This window comes from Salmo salar, chromosome 05 (genome assembly GCF_965601325.2).
Source record: "Salmo salar chromosome 05, fSalSal1, whole genome shotgun sequence".
Lineage (NCBI taxonomy): Eukaryota > Metazoa > Chordata > Actinopteri > Salmoniformes > Salmonidae > Salmo > Salmo salar.
The window spans coordinates 64,519,224-64,542,379 of NC_138295.1; the positions used below are offsets into that span (position 1 = coordinate 64,519,224).

A 23,156-nucleotide genomic window follows, 5' to 3' on the forward strand; every position below is an offset into this window, starting at 1 on the left:
GAGGACACTGCTCTCCTCAGCCAAATATACTGCTGCTACTGCATGACTCAGTCTCTCTGCTGTTACACTGCTACAGTCTCTATGGATGCGTGGGCCCGGGTCAAACGTAGTGCACTATAAAGGGAATAGGGTGGCATTTGGGACACAGCCTACTGCTACAGTACAGTCCATCTCTCCTCTGGGACGTGTTCTATCCCCACTTTATTTCAGTCAAGGTCCTCCCTCTCTCGCACACTTTATCCTTCTAGCTTTGGTCTATCCTTGTTCATCTGGTTCTGGCCTAGTCTTCTCACTCCACCTCATTCCAAACAACACCTCCCCAGGGAGATCCTAGCTAACACAAACCAGACCTCAGATCAGTGTCAGGGGAAACTTCAAGTAGTAACCCCTAAACACAGATTCGGGATCAGTTTCTCAAAAACTTCCCTGATCTCTTTTTAATTCTATCCTTGTCCTACACCTCTTTAGCGAGTCTAGCAGGCTGCCAGCTTCAGCAAAAAACACAGGTGCCCCGACATCTCTCTCACCCAGTCTGTCTGTCGTCACCTCCTCAGCCCCAGAATAGAGTTACCATCAATTACACAGGTCTAGGATCACAGGGAGTGGCAGGTGATCAGGTAGACACACGCTACACCAGACAGGTACTTCTCAAAAAGGTTTAAGTTATGGACATAAATATACACAATTGCAACTTTATCAAGTGCTGGCCTTTTGTACTGCTCAAAACTGTCTGCATTCTATGTGGGTGAGGGTGTGTGTGGGTGTTTGTGAGAGAGAGACTCCATCACTCCTGAACAGTGTAACAATGTGCCTATAATAAGGGGATATGTTTGGTTACAGTAGGTGTGAGCTTCTGATTCATCTGCTGTATAAAATCACTCCTGGGGTTTAGTGAGAGAGAGATTCCATGACAACAGCTCAGTTTACACCTCGTCGACAACACAAACAGCGGTGTTGCCGCACTCCCTTGTTGCCATCGGTTACATTCAACTTTAATTCACCGTGGGCCGTTTCCCAGCTGCTCTTCCTGCTTTGTCAGAGCCGTCACTCAAACCTAATTACACACGCCCATAGGTCGCCGTCGTGGCTTGAAAGGGTCCGTCCCCCAATCAAAGACACGGGAGACCAATCCAATTGCTGATACTTTTAGAGGATTCAAAGAGTAGACAACCCTGGTCCTGGTAGACAACCCTGGTCCTGGTAGACAACCCTGGTCCTGGTAGACAACCCTGGTCCTGGTAGACAACCCTGGTCCTGGTAGACATAGGCACGTCATGTTTTTGATTTAACCGAAGACCAGGTATGTTGAATTTAGGCAATCACTGAACAGATCAATTAGCTCAGTTGGTCAGGGCTGCGTTCAGTATAGAAAAACATAATAGAACCTTCTATTGAAGTGAAACGGTGCAGGACTGAACAACCAGTTAAAACAGGGAGGAGTTGGGAGTTCAAAATGCACTGCTGCCCTTTAAATACGTTAGTCATCACTTCAAGACCCGACACACCTACCGAACGGAGAAAACATCTCAGAGTCCGTTCAAGAACGTTTTGGGAAAACTGTTCCACAACATAGCACATATTCAAGCTAACTAAACGCACCCCTGGTGTGGTGCCTAGTTGGAACAAAATCCTGCAGTACCTGCGGAACACAGGGAACAGGGTTACCCACCCCTAGTGTATGTGATATGTAGAGTGCATTAAACCACAATCTGTCAGACTGGATCAGGACTCATGCATCAAACCAATGCCTGACCATATGGCTGGCTAACGGAACGCTGACTGAGGGACAGGGTAGTGAACGCTTGGTCAGATGTTATCAGCCGATTGTCTACATCAGAACAGCTGAGGACGACTCTGGCCTAAATTAGAAACCGAGCCCATTGGAATGAATCACTGCTGAGAAACAAGGGAGGTGGAAGAGAAAAAGAGACACACACAAAGGGGTAGAAAGAGTCTTTGTGAAGGAAGTAACAGAACAGTTCCATTGTCCTGCTGTTTCTCTCAGGTCTGTTAGGACCAGTAGACGGATGGGCTCCCTCCTGCCATTGTTCCCATTCTGAATAGGTGGCAGGTTACATGAAACCCAGGTAAAGTGATATAAGAAGAGAGGGATGGAGTAAGAGAACACAGCCTCCCTTCCTGTATGATCATAAACTGGGTTTAAATAGGAGCTTTAGTTTACATTGTAAGAGAGAATGGTGTGAACCAACCAACAGCCCTGTCCTATAGCGCTTTCAATCAAACACCTCTACAGCACATATAGGGAGATGGTATATTACCTACGTCACCATGGTGACTGGCGCTGTGAACACCGTGTCCATCGTGAGCTAGCAGGTTTAAACAGTGTTATTAGTCAAGTGGTCCAAACGTTATTACATCACTGAGGGTTTATTAAAGCAACAATCATTGAGTGGACATTTACCTGCCTCTCTTTGGGCTTTGCACACTGATCTAAGGCAATGGCAGCTCTCTGAAGATCACACAGGAACAACTGTGCACACGATTACACACAGTCACACACCATCAGGCAGGAACAGTCTCCCATCTACCAGTCATTACAGTTGGGAGGGGCTGCCTTTGTTGACTTGTCTATTCTGTTAAGATTAGAGTGATGGATAGAGAGATGGAGGAGGGGAGAAATAGGATGGGGAAATAGGACATGGTCCCTAAATAGACCCTCTCTCATGGCCCTCCCAGTCCCACTCTGATGCCCTACTACCACAGGACCCATAGTCATCAGACTGGAACCAGTAACACAGAGAGGGACAGACAATTGAGGCTGTATTGTGTTGTAGCCTAATCCACCTTTCACTGTTTGTCATTTCTGTTCAAAAAGGCAAAGATGTTCACTGTCCCGCCCCCCCAAACCAAGACCTGAAACTATTCATTCCCTTATCACAACATGTTCTAATTGTGTTCACTAATGGATGGGAACTTTTTCATTCTGCCATTAGTATCAACGTTCTGATTTGGGCCAGAGGATATCTTTATGAAAAGGGATGTGAGGGGATTTTTTTTTTAATCAAACACACATTTTCATCTCAAGCTATAACATACAGAGTCCAGTAGAATGGGTGGGTTAAGTTCCCATCCAGTGGACGACATTCCTTACTAAGCAACACACTGGTCTTTTAGGACAATTTCCTGTTTCAGTGTGAAGGTCAAATTTCAACAGAAAGTGCAACTGCAGAAACTGAACCCTGCCCAAACCGTCACCATCAAACCAAAACGGTTGGTCGTGAAAGTGAACGTTTATGTCTTATTCAGTAAACATTGTACTCCGTATTTGTGTGGATAAAAATTAACCACAGTAACAGGCAGCTTTTTTCTTCTGAGTCAACATGGAAACTAAAGATGTCTTCTAGTGTGAGAAGACTGTTATGACTGACAGGTTAATAGATTTTCCTCCCGTCTTCCTCCCCTCTCCAGGTGTGGGATGTTGGGAATGAAAGGACACCTGGGCTGCTACCTACCTGAGGACAGAGGGCAGAGGGCTCACACACACACACACACACACACACACACACACACACACACACACACACACACCAAGTGCCACATCAAACGCTAGCTGGCTAATCACACACACTAGCTAATGAGTCAGATCCTCAAAGGAGAGCCAGGAAATGACTGATCCTTCCTTTGAATGTCCATCAGCCCAGGCAGGAATATTCAGATGAACAGCAGCTCTACACAGAGAGGGAGAGGTTGAAGGTCATAGGAAACCTGGAACCAGCTTGTCTGGTGAAATCTGATCTAATAGTACGAGGGCAAAGAGGCATTCCATATCTCTGTTATCATGCTCTCTGTGCTCCACATGAGCAAAGTAGCACACACACACACGAAGGGTATAAGCTTTATCTCTGCATCCTTTATGTTTCGTTTCCCATTAAGGGATTTGAGCGACGGTTAAATTCCAGCTCCTGTGATATTCCGGAGCAGTCATTCCCACCTGGCGTTTCAGGGAGCAGCGTTGATTAGGAGCGGATCTGCCACACTGATCCCAGATCTCCACCCCAGATCAGATCCCCATCCATCAGCATAGAGGGAGGAGGTCAGAGGAACTAATTACACACATGGCAGCTAGTCTCTCTCACACACACACACCTAAGCCCGGGCAATGCCCCCAGTGCTCCAGACATCAGAATGACGTGACCCCCCCTCCTCCTTTTCAAAGAGCAAGAGCAATACACATACACTACCTGAGAAACTCATTGAAGGTTAAGGAACCCAATACACATAACCTTCAATGAGTTTCTCAGGTACTGTAAGGAACCCAATACACACTCTACACACTTACAGCTGACTACACTTAACGTGATGACATGTCTATCAATGTCTAGTTCAGGCCAATACAAACCCCTCAATACTACAGTATAGTCAACAGCAGTCAATACTACAGTACAGTCAACAGCAGTCAATACTACAGTACAGTCAACAGCAGTCAATACTACAGTCAACAGCAGTCAATACTACAGTCAACAGCAGTCAATAGCAGTCAATACTACAGTCAACAGCAGTCAATACTACAGTCAACAGCAGTAATTGGCTTTATGTGACCGGCAGTCAATCCTCCAGTATCCTGCTCCATTCAGTCAGACTGGACATAGACTGGCCCCTTGTTCAGATCACACCCCAGTTGTGCTTCAACCTAGCCAACAGAATTAGAGGGGAATGAGAGACAGTGAGAGAAATAGATGGAGACAGAGAGAGATGCTCCAGAGTTGAGCAACAGCTGCTGAGCATCACATCTGTTCAGAGCAGAGTCATCAGCAAACAGACTGGAACAGACCCCACGGAGCACTGCCATAGGGAGAGAGGGATGATGAGAGAGATGGAGAGGAGGGAAATAGAGATGGAGATAAAGCCACAGCAACAACCAGCTACTCTGAAATAGAACAGGAATCTAGAAGCACATGCTCTCTTCCTGCCTCTGCCTTCCTCAGCCCTTCACATCCCCCTCTCCCTTCCTCCATCCCTCGCTTCGTCATGTGAGACTGACAGAACAACAGAGGCCTGTGAGTGTGGAGATGAAAGGCTGGGGGTGGGGCATGTGTGTGTTCTCATGAATGAATGGCCCCTTGTCGTCCCCCACCTCACAAACTGCCCTATCCTCGACACAATGGCTAAAAACATACACCATGGGGCAGGAGGTCACACTGTGTTAGACAAGGGGGGAAATCTATATAGTTACATATCAGGAGATTCTTTTTGATGTTACATGGTATTGACGGACAGTTGGCTGCACCAAGACTCCAGTATTTGTATAGCTTGCTCACCATCTTGTTAAGTAGTGCGCCAAATTGTTTTCAGCACTTTTCATTTCCATGACTGATCCAAACTAATTTTCTCATGGCTCTCGCTCGTCTCTCTGCAGCAGACATATGGTGAGAAATATGTTTGGAACATTGAATCGGCACAAAAGTATTGTGATAACATCTTATCGTGAGGTCCCTGCCAATTTCCAGCCCTATTGTGTGTATCCTTACTGTCCCCCAGCTCATGGGTGGTATTACCAAGTGAACCCCACTTCACCACACTAACAAATGTGTCTAATCTCATGGCCTCATCCCAGCTCCAGCAACAATACTGGGTGTACTGAGGTATAGAGGCCATTACACCGTGAGGAACAGAACACAGGAGAGGAACTCACTGTCCAGTCATGACTGCATGCCAATTGGCACCCTATTCCTTTTATAGTGCACTACTTTTGACCAGGGCCCCCCGTGTCTATGGCCACAGACTGACAGAGGGCAGCTCTGGAGCAGAGTGCTCTACATCACATAATTTGGCAGCAAATGAAGGGAGAGAGCAGAGTAGTTTATGTTGATATCTCTCCATGGTCCCTGAGCAGAGCAGAGTAGTTTATGTTGATATCTCTCCATGGTCCCTGAGCAGAGCAGAGTAGTTTATGTTGATATCTCTCCATGGTCCCTGAGCAGAGCAGACTTTACGTTCTATAGTGGGGTAGACAATTACACTCCTTTGAGCTCTCCTCCTGTCTCTCTCCCTCGTCTCCTCCTCCTCCTCCTCTTTTCTCATCCGCCGCCACAAATAACAATCTACCCCACACAGCAGGCCCTTCCAAAATATTTACTCAGTTCTGTTCTGAATACAAAGGCCCTTCTCCCACTGCCTCTGATGTCCCATTATTTTTGCACTAGTTGGCTGTACCTGCACCAAAACTCCAGTATTTTTCCTTCATAGCTTGTTGTCCATCTTTTTAAATAGGGAGCCCATTTTTTTCCAGCACTTTTATTTCCATGACTGATCAAAACTTTTCTCATGGCCCTCTCTCATCTCTCTGCAGCAGACATATGGTGAGAAATATGTTTGGAACATCGAATCGCAATACATAAAGAATCTAGAGAATCGCAATACACATTGTATCGGCACCTAAGTATCATGATAATATTGTATCTTGAGGTCCCTGGCAATTCCCAGCCCTACACTCCACACACACACACACACACACACACACACACACACACACACACACACACGTTAGAGTTCCTGCGTCTCTAGGCTCTCTCCTGCTGATCACCTCTGACTGTTCTACCACTCTGTTACCGCTCTCTAATGAGGACTGCCGGTACAGTACAGTAGGCCCCCTTGGCTTGTCGTGTGTGTGTGCGCGCGCACGTTACTCGCACTCCCACACAGACACTTTTCATTTCTCAGTGTTCACACCTCCTTTGTCCTCCATCTCTTCCTGTGCAGCTTGTGCCCTCCCTTTGTCTGTTTCTCTCATCATCCATCTTCACCTCTCTCCTCAACAGCCTCTCCCTTCCTCTCCATCTCTCTTTGCCCCTCTTCACTCACCTCCCATCTCTTTTCCCTTCCTCTCTCACACTCCCTCTCTTCCCTTCCTCCCTCTCTGACAGTCTCGGTGGTTCCACTGGCAGCACCTGTGTCTCATTACCACCGCTGATGGTGTTGAAATGAGCTTCCCTTTCTCCACTCTTCCCTATCCCTCTCTCGTCTCCCCCTTTAGCTACTGCCAAGGCACATTTATCTCTGTGTGCTGAACAATTATCTACTTCTCGCTTTCCCATCCCTCACTTTCTCGCTCGCTCTCCTGTCCGTTCAGCCATGGTAGACTGAGTTCAGAAAGTTTCCTAGGTGGTCTGGTCTGGTGGTTTGGTTAGCTAGGTGGTCGCGTTAGCTAGGTGGTCGGGTGGTCGGGTTAGCTCGGTGGTCTGGTGGTCGGGTTAGCTAGGTGGTCTGGTGGTCGGGTTAGCTAGGTGGTCTGGTGGTCGCGTTAGCTAGGTGGTCGCGTTAGCTCGGTGGTCTGATGGTCGCGTTAGCTCGGTGGTCTGATGGTCGGGTTAGCTCGGTGGTCTGATGGTCGGGTTAGCTCGGTGGTCGGGTTAGCTCGGTGGTCGGGTTAGCTCGGTGGTCGGGTTAGCTCGGTGGTCGGGTTAGCTCGGTGGTCGGGTTAGCTCGGTGGTCTGATGGTTGGGTGCCTGGAGGAGGATGGAGCTTAAGCATCTCCATCTTTCAACACATCTCCTGGACAACAGAGAATGTGCAGTACATACTGAAATTCAGAGAATGGTAGATGTATCATTGTATGGTGGTCTTGTTGACTCCAGCTACATCTGCATGGTAGGACAATGCCACCCCCTTCCTCTAAACCACAACTCGCATATACACTGAGTATACATAACATTAAGAACACCTGCTTTTTCCATGACAGACTGACCAGGTGAAAGCTATGATGTAATTTGTTAAATCCACTTCAAATCAGTGTAGATGAAGGGGAGGAGACAGGTTAAAGGATTTTAAACCCTTGAGACAACTGAGACATGGATTGTGTGTGCGCCATTCAGAGGGCGAGACGAGGACAAAATATTGAAGTGCCTTTGAACGGCGTATGGTAGTAGGTTGATGGCGCACCGGTTTGAGTGTAAAGAACTGCAACGTTGCTGGATTTTTCCACTCTCAACAGTGTGTATCAAGAATGGCCAACCACCCAAATGACATCCAGCCAACTTGGCACAACTGTGGGAAGCATTGGAGTCAACATGGGCCAGCATCCCTGTGGAACGCTTTCGACACCTTGTGGAGTCCATGCCCCGACGAATTGAGGCTGTTCTGAGACAAAAGGGGGTGCAACTCAATATGAATGTTTTGTACCCTTAGTGTACAGCCGCTTAGCACAGAGGGTGGTCGTCTCACATTCACCAACACCACTAACTCTGATTACGCCAAAGTTACAGTCCTTATGAACAACTGACTATTACAACACTGGGACATACAAACAAGCTGAGTAGTGTTAGTTCACCTTCCCACGCTGTGAATATTAATTAGTTCTCATTATGTCGCTAAGCTGCAGTTGTCACATTGGACACCGCATAATTATGTCATCAACAAGGGGACGAGACGTACAGAAAGAGGGGAGAGGAGAGGAGCTGTGGATGGGAATGCACGTTCTACAATAGAAGTGTGAATCTAAGTCTCATTATTATGCTTCAGTCTCTAGAATGAGCTCCAACTCTAGATCTCTGCCTTATAAAGGCCAGTTCATACTCTAGTTACAACATTTGGCACTTTGGCAGTAGTATGAAATCAGATTTAGTCCTAAGAGAGGACTTGAGAAAGTGTCAATCTTAGAATACTGAAATGGAACTGAACTAACTAACTGATGACATTGACAGAACACTAAAATGACTCAACGAACGCAGGAAGCCATTAGCCAAGTCATTAGCCATGTTTAGCTTGACAGAACTGTTCAGCGTCTGTTCACATCCTGCCAGCCACCAAACCCCCTCCATCCATGCATCCCTCCATATAAACCTTCATTCATCCATCACTCCCTGTGCATGAAAATAAATATAGGCAGAGTGGGGAACATGCACACACACACAGAGAGAGTGAGAAAGTAGGCCAGAAATGGAGAGAAATAAGAGAACAAGAGGGGAAGACAGATAGCGAGCAGAAAGAAGAGTTGAGCTGGGAACAGGAAGGAAGAAGACAGTGGTTTTGAGGGGAGAGATGGAGTCAGCTGGAAGGAATGAGGGGGGGAGAGATAGAGGGAGCGAGGGAGGGAGCGTGGAAGGGACCTGACTGGTGCAGGGAAGAAAGCCAAAGGATTGAGGAAAAGGGTGGATGGCAGAGAGGAGGGTTATAGCTAGGGAAGACATCAATAATCTATGGCGGATAAAGCTATTCCGTGTTGAAGGGAGGAGAGAGAGAGAATGAGAAAACGAGAGCGATGCAAAAGTTGGTAGGTGGGGCCTTGGGGACATCTATTTAAAATAAGAGAAATTAAAAGACGCTTGTGTTCGTTTAGAGAGCAGAGCACCCCCCCCCCCCCAACACTCCCTGGGCAATGTCTATTTAAATGTGGGTTTAAAAATCAGAGAGTGTTACGGCTCTAATCACGGCTGGCTGGCGTCACAGCACATTCCCTCTCTCTTTCTCCATCTCTCGCTCTACCGTTCTCCCACGCCCAAAGCCCTCACCCGTCGCAAACATGAACACACACACACACACACACCAAGCCTCCCCCTAGAGGGGCTGTTGCACGACAGCGCTGAATTCATGAAATCACTGATGAACGGAAGCAACTGCGAGTGAGTGAACGTAGGGAGGAGTAGTGAGAAAGAAGACGGAGGATTGTTTCCTTTAAAAAGACACTAAAAGTTAAGGAGAAATCAGGAAATTGCCCCTAGCTGCCTACAAGGCCAGAACACTCAGGAGGGTTCCCAGGAGGGTTCCCAGTGACATGCCTGGCTCTGCACCCCCCGTGTACTGTAGAGCCCGTAGGTAGCTAAGAAAGCTAGTCGACTAGCATGAAGGAGATACACAACACCAACACACACACACAGGAACTAAACATACACCACACACACACAAACCAAAGTAGTGCCACCACCAACTAGCCACTTTCTACACATGTTCCTCCAACTTCCATTTCCGCTATCATCCAGAAGGCGAGGTCAGTACAGGTGCATCAAAGCTGGGACAGAGAGAATGAAAAACAGCTTCTATCTCAAGGCCACCACTGTTAAATAGCCTTTACTAACACAGAGAGGATGCTGCCTACATACAGACTGAAATCATGGGCCACTTTAATAAATGGCACTTTAATGTTTACATATCTTGCATTACAGTATATACATATGAGACGAGTATCTACAGTATCTTAGTCTATGCTGCTCTGACATTGCGTGTCAATATATTTCTATATTCTTAATTCCATTCCTTTACCAATTCCATTCCTTTACTGTGTATTAGGTATTTGTTGTGAAATTGTTAGATATTGCTGCACTGTCAGTACTTGAAGCACAAGCATTTCACTACACCCGCAATAACATCTGCTAAACATGTTTATGTGACCAATAAAATTGGATTTGAGAGGTTGGCTATTGTTTGGATCTCTGCCTTTCCTCAGGGGAAGTGAGGAGCTGGCCCGGTAGGGGGGGATGTGGGAGGTGAGCTGGCAAGGTAGAGGAGGAGGGGAGGGAGGAGGTCCCAGGGTACAGGCTGCTCTGTGACGCTCTAGTGGCCCTGGGGTAGAGAGGGAGAAGGAAGGGGAAACCAGGAAAGTTGAGGAAAGGAGGAACTGGGGACTTCACTAGGAACACAATGGCATGCCTGTTTCAATAACAACAGTGTATAATTTATACACCAATGGCTGGCTGGCCCACAGTACAACAGTAACTTGATACGAATGGAAGTAGCTCACATCGAGACGAGACATGATGCTGTTCTTCAATTCACCAAATCCAACCTGCTGTAGAACCCAAGCATGGTACATTTATGGGAAATGACCTGGCTAGACTTCACGTCTGTGTATTGTGCTCTATAGTCCTTGTAACAGCAGTGTCCTGAGAGTGTGATAGGAGTTCTCAGAGGATTGAGTGTGGCCACAGCATCTCTGTGAGACAGGTTAGTCCTGATAAAACCATACATCTGTTTCCCTTTCCTCTCCCTCCCTCCCTCCCACAACCTCCCTCCTTCTCTAGGAAATCTGTGATTCAGCCCACCATTGAGCCTGAGGTTCTGTGAATATGTTTTTATTTTTTTAAGTGTGTGTGTGTGTGTGTGTGTGTGTGTGTGTGTGTGTGTGTGTGTGTGTGTGTGTGTGTTTGTTGGAGGGACAGCTGAGCGCCATTCTGCAGCCAGGGTGAGGGAGGGAGAGGGCTTGAGATGATTGTTGGGAAACGTTGTTGCACTGTCGCAGCAACTTAACCTTCAAAATCTGCCTTCTGGGACAGGAGCCGGGGAGGGGGGGGGGGGGAGAAAAAGGAACATTGTTAGGAGGCAGAGAGAGACTGCAATATAGAGGCAGCAATACACCATGTTGATAGGAAAGGCACCATTACAAAACAGTGAGGGAAAAGAAGCAACAAAGAGAGTAGTTTGTATTGGCAGGCTTAAAGAGAAACTTCAAGGTTGATGTAGGTGAAAGAGGGAGAATAGGACAGAGGGGGGAGAGAGAGAGATGGAGAGAAAGAAGGAAACCAAAGACATTAAAATTACAGCAGGAGAAACGAAGGAGAGGGGGACACAGACTAAGACAGGAGCTTACTGAACAGACGGATCAATTACGAGGACCAAATTACAGAGAGGAAGAAGTTAAGAAGCTACTCAGAGGAAATCAACAGACAGAGAGATGGATGGAGGGAGGGAGGGAGATGGAGAGAGAGAGAAAGAGAAGGGAAGATAGCGAGACATGGAGTAGGAGGAAGGAAGATAAGTAGGAGGCATGGAGGGAGAGTGAGACATGGAGAAAGAAAAGCAGAGAGAAAGAAAGAGGGAGGGATAGAGCTACAGGAGGTAGATTGGATTCATTAGTTAGAGGGCAGGCAGAGAGCAGAAGGATAGAGGAATAGGAGTCGGAGACCCCACTGTGACTGTGTAAGAAGGATGGGATCAGCTATAGTGTGTGTGTGGGGGGGCTCATTCAACACAAAATTTTATTTAGATGAAGTGCCAAGACTATCTGTAGTAAACAAACACTTTGGCACACCCTGTTGACAAAACCCAGTGAGAGGAAAAGGCCAACCTGTCACTCCAGTCTCCTCCTATTCTGCTTTCTACCAGTCCTGGTGGCTGCAATGAATCTCAAATGGTGATCATTCAGATAGGCTAGTCTTCTGTAGAAATTCAAGCTGCAAAAGGTCATCATGAGGTTTGCTTTGGGTGGCAGTTGGATAACTACACTATAATTGACAGAGGTTACATCTCAAATGGCACCTTATTTCCTATATAGTGCACACTTGACTAGGACCCATAGGGCTCTGGTTAAAATGAGTACACTATATATGGAGCCATTTGGGATGCACACAGAACAAGCCAAACAGAGTTGGTAAGGTTGATAGCTGTGGGCATCAGTGTGTTGTGACTAATCAGAAATGCAGTCTGCCGACAGCCATCTTCACTTTCATGTTTCTGAGATTCAAAAGAACATGGAAGACTGAAGACTGTAATATCCATTTTATCTTGAACAATTTAAACATGACTGAATGTTCTGTTCCAGCTCCACTCTTATCTCTGATAAAAATGTCCCACATTAAATAAACTCCCACTTCCCTGCCTAAATGTCTTCCCTGCCTGTAGCCCAGTAATACGGTATGTCCTCTCTCCTGCTCTAAATAACTACTTCCCACTTCACTGCCTAAATGTCTTCCCTGCCTGTAGCCCAGTAATAAGGTATGACCTCTCTCCTGCTCTAAATAACTACTTCCCACTTCACTGCCTAAATGTCTTCCCTGCCTGTAGCCCAGTAATAAGGTACGACCTCTCTCCTGCTCTAAATAACTACTTCCCACTTCACTGCCTAAATGTCTTCCCTGCCTGTAGCCCAGTAATAAGGTACGACCTCTCTCCTGCTCTAAATAACTACTTCCCACTTCCCAGCCTAAATGTCTTCCCTGCCTGTAGCCCAGTAATACGGTATGTCCTCTCTCCTGCTCTAAATGACTACTTCCCACTTCACTGCCTAAATGTCTTCCCTGCCTGTAGCCCAGTAATAAGGTACGACCTCTCTCCTGCTCTAAATGACTACTTCCCACAAATCTAAAAGCGTTGGATTGGTGGAAGCATGGGCTAATGGGAGTTTGCACCATATTTCTTATACCAGTCATTTCCATTTCCAGTCAGGGAAGGGAACAAGTGCACACTTTGGGAAGAAGGAGCGATAACTGGGACACTAAATTCTTCACCATCAACAGCCCAGAGTAGAATGTGATAATGTGGTTGGGTCTTGGAAGTGTCACCGTAAACAAGGCCCTGTCACAACTCAGTAAATATCCTCCCTCAGCCCCGTCTCTGTCTGTCCAGACAGGCTGGGAAGGGTGGATTTGACATGACCTTCTCAAAGTGAGCTGTACTGAGATGCAGAGAAAAAGGCAACTGGGGGTGTAGAAGTGGAAGAGACAGGTTGTGACATCACGGATAACATGCAACACACTATGAAAAAACAAAGATGTGAAAAAAAGTGTGAGAGAATGGGAGTGCAAAAGTGGTGGAAACTTAAACTAACTTGGACACACAGAGAGAGAGAGAGACAGAGACAGAGGGGTTTGACAGAGCCGTCAGTGCGAGACCTAAATGTTTTAAATAAAACATATGGATACTGCATCATTACCTGATCGATACAGGATCAATAACACAAACCACACTCTCCATCTGGACACATTAAGGTGACTGCTAATGACAACGGAAATGCGTGTCCGTCGATGTATGTAGCTAGGACAATGTAAAGACCTCTGTGTTAAGTGCCATACAGATCTGCTGAGTGCACCACAGAGGATTTTACAGATGGAGAGGGAAAGATGAGAAAAGTGTGAGGAGAAAGATGTTAAAAAGAGAGAAAGGTTAGAGATAATTGGCCCAACTCCATCAGCGATAGCTGGCTGTCACTGTTCAATTGTCAGAGAGAGGGATGGTGCTAAATTACAAATGAGCAGATCCTGCCTCCCTATCCCTCCCTCCCCTCTCCAAATCCCCTTATCCCTGTGCCAAGTAGCCACTGGGAGGAATTTAAAAGTATGATGTCATCCCCCATCTCCACTCCCCCTTCATTCCAACTGTACCCACCCACCCCTTCCCTCCCTAACCCACCCCTCTAGGCCCTACTACCCCCCCACCCCCTCTTAGCTCCCTTAACCAGCAGCATAGTCCTAGTGCCTTGGTTGGTGGATGGGGTCCAGTGGTGTAAAGTTCTTAAGTAGTACTTTCAAGTATTTTTTTCTTAAGTAGTTTTTTGGGGTATCTGCATTTTATATTTTTTACTACTTTTACTCCCCTACATTCCTTAAGAAAATATTGTGCTTTTCACTCCATACATTTTCCCTGACACCCAAAAGTACGTTACATTTTGAGTGCATAGTGTTACGCCCCTGAAAAAGGGGAGAAATAATCACGAGAGTGATACGGTATTATTTCCTCAGTGAGAACTTTTACTGTAATGAGGAAAAGACCGCGATTTCCCCGCAAACTTGGGTGGAGACCAGAGCAATCGATCTCAGGCTCATAGATTAAAGAGCATTTAGTAGATCACAGATTAACACTTTTCCCCTTCAATTAGGCACCACAAAATAAAGTAATCAATATAACGTTTACACATTCCTTTTACAATTCTTACCTTTTGTACGCTTGATGGATTTTAACTTTAACACAATTATGAATGTTATCAATCTCTATCAACTAATACAGAATGCATGATCTTTTTAACCTTAGATGTTTTAAGATCCTCACATACTATGAACTTACTAATACTTTTTAATGTATAACAGGCTATGAGTATTTCCTTTAACCTGTCACAATAGCAGAACAGGAAAATTGTCTAATTCGCACACTTATCAAGACAATATCCCTCGTGATCCCCGTCTCTGAACTGGCATAAATAAGGAATTTGAAATTATTTTTACTTTAGATACTTACAACCAAATACTTTTAGACTTACTCAAGTAGGATTTTACTGGGTGACTTTCACTTTTGTCATTTTCTATTAAAGGTATCTCTACTTGAACTCAAATATGACAGTTGGGTACTTTCCACCACTGTTTGGGTCACAGTTTCATTGAGCACAGCAGGAGTCTTGGTAAGTGGTACTGTGAAACCGTTGCTGCAGTGTCATGCCATGTCCTATTCAAGGGGCTGTTACCAGACTCAGTCTCTCTCGATGGGGGTTTGACCACTGTAGCTGGGTAATCATCTGGGACTGTGTCAAAGAGAATCTCCTAATCTAAACATGGCCAGCTAAACACTGCTTCTCTAAGGTACTGTGTTGAGTGTAGAGGCAGGCAGGGCGACAGAAACTGGTGTGTGTACAAATGTGTTGCTGTGACTAAGACATTTTTGATAGAGGGATGGATGATAAGGAGCACTATCAGCATTTCAGCTGGTTGATACCATATCCAGCCTTGATAACATCTACAGACGGGTTTGTGTGTGTGTTGCTCTAGTTGCAATCCAACCTGACCCCCAATGACCTCAGCAGAGCTATGTTTTTGTAAACCCTTCCACTCCCATTCATCTTAATGGCATTTGGCATTCCTTAAAAAAGGGGGGGGGGATTTCTAATTCTTTTCCCTTTGATTGGATGGGATGGCCTCCAATCTAGCAACCCTGCCAGGCAAACAAACACTCCCAGTGGGGAGTGTACAGATGAAGGAGGATGTTCTCAGATGACTGTCATAGACAATATGTAGAGATAAAGGAGGAACACCACCACATCCTGAAGAAACCCAGCAAACCATCCCAAAAGTGAAGCAGAATTGTGACAGCATCATGCTGTGGGGATGTTTTTCAGTGGGAGGGACTGGGAGACTAGTCAGGATCGAGGGAAAGATGAACGGATCAAAGTGCTAAAAGATCCTTGATGAAAACCTGCTCCAGAGCACTCAGGACCTCAGACTGGGGCGAAGGTTCACCTTCAACAGGACAACGACCCTAAGAACACAGCCAAGACAACGCAGGAGTGGCTTCGGGACAAGTCTCTGAATGTCCTTGAATGGCCCAGCCAGAGCCCAGACTTGAACCTGATCTAACATCTCTGGAGAGACCTGAAAACAGCTATGCAGCTACTCTCCCCATCCAACCTGACAGAGCTTGAGAGGATCTGCAGAGAATAATGGGAAAAACGCCCCAAATATAGGTGTGCCAAGCTTGTATCGTCATACCCAAGAAGACTCAAGGCTGTAATCGCTGCCAAAGGTGCTTCAACAAAGTACTGAGTAAAGAGTCTGAATACTTATGTAAATGTGACATTTCAGTTTATTTTTTATACATTTGCAAAAATGTATAAAACCTGCGTTTGCTTTGTCATTATGGGGTATTGTATGTAGACTGAGGGGGGGAACGATTTAATCCATTTTAGAATAAGGCTATAACGTAACAAAATGTGGAAAAACTCAGTGGGTCTGAATACTTTCTGAATGCACTGTATATGTAGGCTACTGAGCTGATGCTTTAAGCACTACAATTAAAAATTAAGACAAATTACTGCTCTTCGCAGATTCTGCCATTAGGCACCTAAAGTTTCTGGTAATAGGCGACACCAGTGGTCGGCATCCTTTTCCATTTGTAGTGCCAAGTTAGCGTACCATTTCTACTGATCTGCGTGCCAGTTATGATTTCCATATAAACATTTTCATGTCATTTATAATAAAGACTACATATCTCAAAATCAATGTAAGGTAGAAAATATCCAGGAAAACGAATACCTTAAAAATTACTTTGTGAAGCTCCACAGTGATGGCGAGTTAAGACAAACAGAAATAGTAGCCCATCAGATCCCCAAATGGTGACATTTATAAGCCGACATTTGCATGCAGGCCAGGTAGCCCAGGCCTACTTCTATGTACAATCAGGTGGGTGTCCTTACTCAAGATTGACAGGGGAGCTCCAAACAAAAAGACACTGAATAAATTGATAACTCATAAATAGAATGAAATAAACCAAAACTCTCAAGTGTAGCCGAGGGTTGTGCACTCTACAAACAATGTGTCCAGTCCTCCAATGACAAGACTGTAGTAGTAATAATATTAATACATTAACAGTAATTACCCTAACCAAACAAACATTGTAGATTTCAAATGGGAATTAACAGTAAATATACTACTGGATAGCACACTAGTGTCACCCCCGCAGCCTCCGCAATGGATTAGTCCACTGAGACAGCCGTGAATTAGACAGGTGTCTCGTGTGCCATACATTTAACATATTTGCCACTGCTGACCAACAGCCTATTCACCAAACCATACACAGCATAGCCTCAGGTTACACACCCTCATTTATCACTAGCTAGTGGCGTGTCGACTATTATCGCTCCTGCATTCCAATCCAATAGCAAAACGTACAATTCAGTGACAAGAACTGTTGCTGATATCTCGCTCACTCTCTCACTTGCAGTCACACTCACACTATCCATCTTGTCTAATGATGTTTGTTAAATCAACAACCTAGTCTGGCCTTTGATTTAAAGAAAATATGTTCACAGAGAAAATAACTGTCTCTCCACATGCATTGATTATATACACACACAATCAATAAGCTCTATGGCTTGACTTACTGTAGTAGGTCTTTTCATTCTACGTGGAATGTAGTTCATTGACGAACTGTTATAAACTGCCATAAAATGAGGATTGAATTAGAATTCCATGGAGGCAGCAGAGTCAGGGCCACAGGTGTTGGGCACCATCCACACACACTTAATATTACTGTCACAACTCTATTGGGCTGTAAATTAAAAACACACATTTTTGTCTGAATCAACTGAGGTTGACTGGTGATGAGGGCAACTATTGATCTAAACAGGCCCTGCTGTGTGTGAGTGAGTGAGTGAGTGAGTGAGTGAGTGAGTGAGTGAGTGAGTGAGTGAGTGAGTGAGTGAGTGAGTGAGTGAGTGAGTGAGTGAGTGAGTGATGAATCCATACTAAAAGCAGCCAAAGCAAGGCTAACGAACACACACCTGACTTTTTCCCAATCCCCATGGCAGCTTTACAGCGGAGGGGCAAGGACACCTCATTAACATAACACCTGGAGCATACAGACATTCACTGAAAAGTTCACACATTCAAAAAAAAAAAAGGTTGCTTTTCCAATTTGAAATAAGACTAGTCTATTTCTGCAGCGTTGTATTTGCTGTGTTTGTCTAGGAAGAAACATTGATTTAGGTAAGAATGTTTCAATTATATTCTCCCATCTCTCTAAAAAAAACATTCCACATTATTTTATCCGTGGAATATCACATCTTTCTCTCTCCCTCCCCCTCAGACACCCATAAACAGCGTGGCCTTGAGGACAAAGCAAGGGGAAGAAGAGGGAGTGTGTTTGAATAAACCAATAACTAACGTCGCTCAAACAAAAGCGCTGGACAGGAACATGAACGACAAGAGAACAAAGCCCCCTGTATGTACTGGGTCTGGTAGGCGGGGGATGGAGGGAGCTCAAGTGATGGTGGAGACAGGGGGAGGGGGTCAATCAGTTGTTCATTCAGTCCTATAAAAATCAACTGATCTACCAACCAATGGACTGACTCCAAAACACAACCCTCAGCCTGCATGGTCTCTGCATCATTCTAAAGAAGCCACCGGTTCCCAAATGGCTGAAGAGACCCATCAGGAAGATCTCAAGTGTCTTCACTGCTGGTCACTGCACAAAGTCAATTTGGCCTAATGTCACATTTCTCTCTTCTTCCAACAGCGTGTGACTGTAGCCTGCTCTCCCCTGACCCTGCCAGCCCACCAGTCGCTCTCACACGCACACCAACGCCGTTTACTCAGCCGTAAAGATGACGTAACCAGTCACAGCCCACCAGTCGCTCTCACACGCACACCAACGCCGTTTACTCAGCCGTAAAGATGACGTAACCAGTCACAGCCCACCAGTCGCTCTCACACGCACACCAACGCCGTTTACTCAGCCGTAAAGATGACGTAACCAGTCACAGCTGACCCCATAGCCCTATTTCAATATAAAGCATCACCATGGCAACGGGGTTCAAGCCCTCCTGACCCACATAGGACCTCCACCTCGTTAAGGGGTATTACAGTGTGGTTTTAGGGCTCAAAGTGGAATCCCATCCATTCTCTCTTCATTTTGTACTACATGTCTTTTATTGATTGTTTTCATACTATAGAAGCCTACCTTAATTCAAAACAAATTTAACTCACTGTTATTACACTGTAAGCTGGGTTATGAGACTATATTAAATTGAAATTGATGAGAACTGAACTAAGCCTACCTTTCTCTACTAAGCTATTGAAACTCTGTATGGTCATATCCTTAAAAACAAGATATTCTTGGCTTAGCAGAAAACAGAAAACATTTTCCAACAACCATTCTCCCGCAAAAAACACACAAACAAGGCCCGAACATTGTCGTGTAAGAGGCTCTTTCTGTAAAATCAGTAAAGTGAAGAGGGAGCTGTTTACACTTGAACTGGTTAAACAAGCATTTTCCCTGATAAATATGCAGAAACCTTTTGTTTGCCACTGTTTTCCTTCCCCCTAATTGCACTAGATGTTCTGTAAAATGGATTTGGGCTGAAAAGGTCCACACCATAAATAAATCAGAAAAGAAAATACATTTCTGGGCCGGATGATGATGATACTATTATGTTATGAACAACAAAGCTCCCGAGTGACGCAGCGGTCTAAGGCACTGCATCACTACAGACCCTGGGTCGAACCCGGGCTGTATCACAACCGTCCGTGATTGGGAGTCCCATAGTGCGGCGCACAAGTGGACCAGCGTCGTACGGGTTTGGGTTTGGCCGGGGTAGGCCGCCATTGTAAAATAAGAATTTGTTCTTAAATGACTTGCATAGTTAAATAAAGGTTAAATAAAAAATAAAAACTACAGCAGGCAGTACAGTCGGCCTCGGTAAGGCCACACCCTCTCTTTCTGTGGCACTAAAGTTTGCATAGAGTGTTGACATTTTTATCCATGGGAAAGGAAAAAAATAAAGAGGTCTGGGTTAAATTGCCACTACAAATAAATGAATATAGAGATTTACATTTGTTTGGGCTAACTTGCCTGATCACTCTACAAGTATAGAGAGAGAATCTACACACCTGAGCTCGAAGCCTACCATACCTGAGTAAATTAACCTTCTGAATACAGCAAATACATTACCAACATCTTTTGATCTTTATATGCAAGTGTGACGCCAAAATATGGCACAGTTGAAAAGTTAAATATAGCCTAATATAGCCTATTTTTTATCACCTGGGACCATGAACAGCAGTGTTTCCCTTTTTATTAGCCATGTTAGCTCCCCATTGACATTACATGCGGAATATATATTTTATTTTTAAAGACTATAAAACTGAATGTCTAGAATGACTATTATGATGCACTTACATGACACTACAACATTCTATGGCAGCCATGTTAGCTCAAAATCCACTCAAACTCTAATTTAGATGTTTTATTTTTACTTCCATTGTTGATGCAGTCCCAAAATGTTTTGCATGTCAGAGGTAAAGTAGTCAAAATATCGGACTTTCAAGAAGTACAGTGTCACCGGCCACATCATCATGCAAATGAAAAATGCATCATCATGGTTTTGTGGCTGGTGACACTTTGTCCAATATCTTAAACTTGACTGCTGACATGACAAACACATAGAAAAAAAAAGACCAAAAGACAGTTTGAGTGGATTCTTCCTTTAACATTATATGGCGAATATTTAAACAATACTATGCAACTGAATGTCTAGAATTAGAACAATATTCAATATTCTCAGTTGGTCCAACTAATTATAAACTGGGTGGTTCGAGCCCTGAATGCTGATTGGCTGAAAGCCGTGGTATACCAGGCTGTATACCAAGGGTATGACAAACATGTATTTTTACTGCTCTAATTATGTTGGTAACCAGTTTATAATAGCAATAAACCACCTTAGGGGTTTGTGGTGTATGGCCAATATACCACGGCTGCGTGCGATGGCGGTCTAGTTAGCTTATAAGGGCTGTATCCAGGCACTCCGCGTTGCGTCGTGATTAATAACAGCCCTTAGCCGTGGTATATTGGCCATATACCACATCCCTCGGGCCTTATATATGGATCTGGGCACAGGTGTTTATTTAAAATACACAGGCAACAAGGACGCTATCAAGTGCGATTCTGCAACCTCAGTCACTTTATGTTGTTGGTGGCAACTAGGCCACACCCTGATGCTTGCACTGTTTACATTAAAAGCTATTTCTAACCCAATGTATGTGTTGTGAACTGGAACTAATCCAGGATGATGTGTCGGATAGAGGAAAGAAAAGGCGCAGGGGGACGTAAGGAATTGAAGGAGAAGCGTGGTCCTGGGGAAGAGGATCAAGGACACGCAACAGCGCTAGGGTTGTATTTGGAAAATAACAAATGACAATGCACCTGCTGGCACCAGGAAGAAAAATATACTTCGATTGGCAACTGAACCACACCTTAGGAAAAACAACGCGTAGTCTACTTTACACCGAAACTCATGTTACCGAGTGAGAGTGTCACTGTCAGAAAATAGTCTAGTCAAATTAGTTTAGGGACAAGTAGACTTTGTTTCTAAATTTATTTTACAACCGTAAGAAGGAAAATGTTATCGTGAAAAAACATTAAGACCTTGTGTATACCTGAACGTTGATTGGATCGTAATTGAAACCTCCCCGGCAGGTAACGCAACCAAACGAACCGTGGTAAAAGTAGAAGATAACAATTAGCTTAGGCTGCTGGTGAATTTCCATGGTGGTTTTTGAAATATGTTCTTCTTACCTTGAAAAGTCAGCAACGTGACCACGCTGAACAGTCCGATGATGTTTGTGAAGTCATGCTTATTCCGAGCGTCCTTTCTCGCCATGCCGTCTGTGCTGATTAAAATTAATCTTATGTCGTTGGTAAAAACAAAACCTATATCCGTGTTTTTTTCCGGTTTGAACTTAATCCTGAACTAATCAGAAGTCAGTAATTCAAACCGTCAGTTTTCAAACGTCCTTCACTGACTGCGCTTCTGTCGGAGCCTGTTAAAATGAAGAAAAATCCTATCCAATTGGTCCAAGCGATGCGGACAACAAACTCACAAATGTATATTGGTCTGGTAGCTAAAAAAGTGGATTGGATTGCGTGCGCTCCACCAACTACTTCCACACTGCGGACAGATCGCTACTGTGTGACTGATTGTGATGTCACAGACTAGCCCTAGGCAACGTCACAGTTCCTTGAAATCAAACGATATGTGACTGGAAGTTTGGAAACTCCCTGAAGTATGACAATCTTTATGAATTATACTTTTTAAAGGATCGTGTTATCCAAAACAGAAACCTTGTTGATTTCCAGCACTGACTTGCACAACACAGTTAATAGGGCGCACACCTACATTTGTTGAGCACATTACTCGAGCTGTCTTGCCTGTATTTTACAAAAAAATAAACTAGGCATATTCGTCAATGTACGCGCTTCAGTTTTCTACTGTCTTTTTATTGGAAATTACATTTTAGATGGAAGATGGTACAAACTTCAAGTTTTGATTTAGAACAAAAATAATCTACCCGTAATGTGTTGGCTAATTTATGGGAAAGTACATCCTTTCCAATATTTTACACTGATTAGGTCAATTGTAATACATGTACCATTCTATTACCTAATTCTAGGCACAGCAGCCCAGCAGTGGTGGATATGAGGCAAATGGATGATTATTGCGTCCTCTGCTGTTTGGCTCTAACGTCCCACAATCATGACATAGCCTACTAAAGTGTCGCAGCAAAATAAACACGGGAACAAACGTTACAATCCAATAACCACTAACATTGATGTCACAATCAAAATCTTTGACGCAGATGTCACAATCAAATTACCACTGATGAAGACCAGAGATCACAATCAAATGACCACACTCAGGTGTGATTCCAAAGACCTTGATTAGCTCAATCAGGTGTGTTAAAACATGGCTGGAACTGAAGCTTGCAGACCCAGATCAGATCTCGGGGTTGGTCAGCCCTGCACCAACTAATCAAAAAACAACATTTTCTTATTGTCCACCAAAGAAACATAGGAAAGCCATATTATCCTGCAGCTTTAAGGCTAATCTGTAAACCCATGTGTTTTACAGGCGTGCAGAGGACATTGATTCATTATTATTACCTCCTTCTCATCCCATATTTCACTCTTTGCCCCTAACCTCTCATTTCTTATTATCTCTCCTCTCCTCTGTC

The 23,156-nt window shown here is 44.6% G+C and overlaps 1 protein-coding gene across 3 annotated transcripts in view; it reads right to left on the reverse strand.

The window, feature by feature from the left end:
* Positions 1–22,754, reverse strand: part of si:ch73-22o12.1 (poliovirus receptor) — a 79,723-nt gene extending 56,969 nt beyond the window's left edge. The window contains exon 1 of one of the 3 annotated variants that reach the window (XM_014201010.2): positions 21,721–22,126. In XM_014201010.2, the coding sequence (XP_014056485.1) occupies positions 21,721–21,805 (85 nt within the window). In that variant the 5' untranslated portion in view covers positions 21,806–22,126. Of the gene's footprint in view, positions 1–21,720; positions 22,133–22,585 lie in introns of those variants that run through there. The other 2 variants (XM_014201011.3, XM_014201009.3) reach the window with 2 other exon arrangements.
* Between the last annotated feature and the right edge of the window lie 402 nt (positions 22,755–23,156).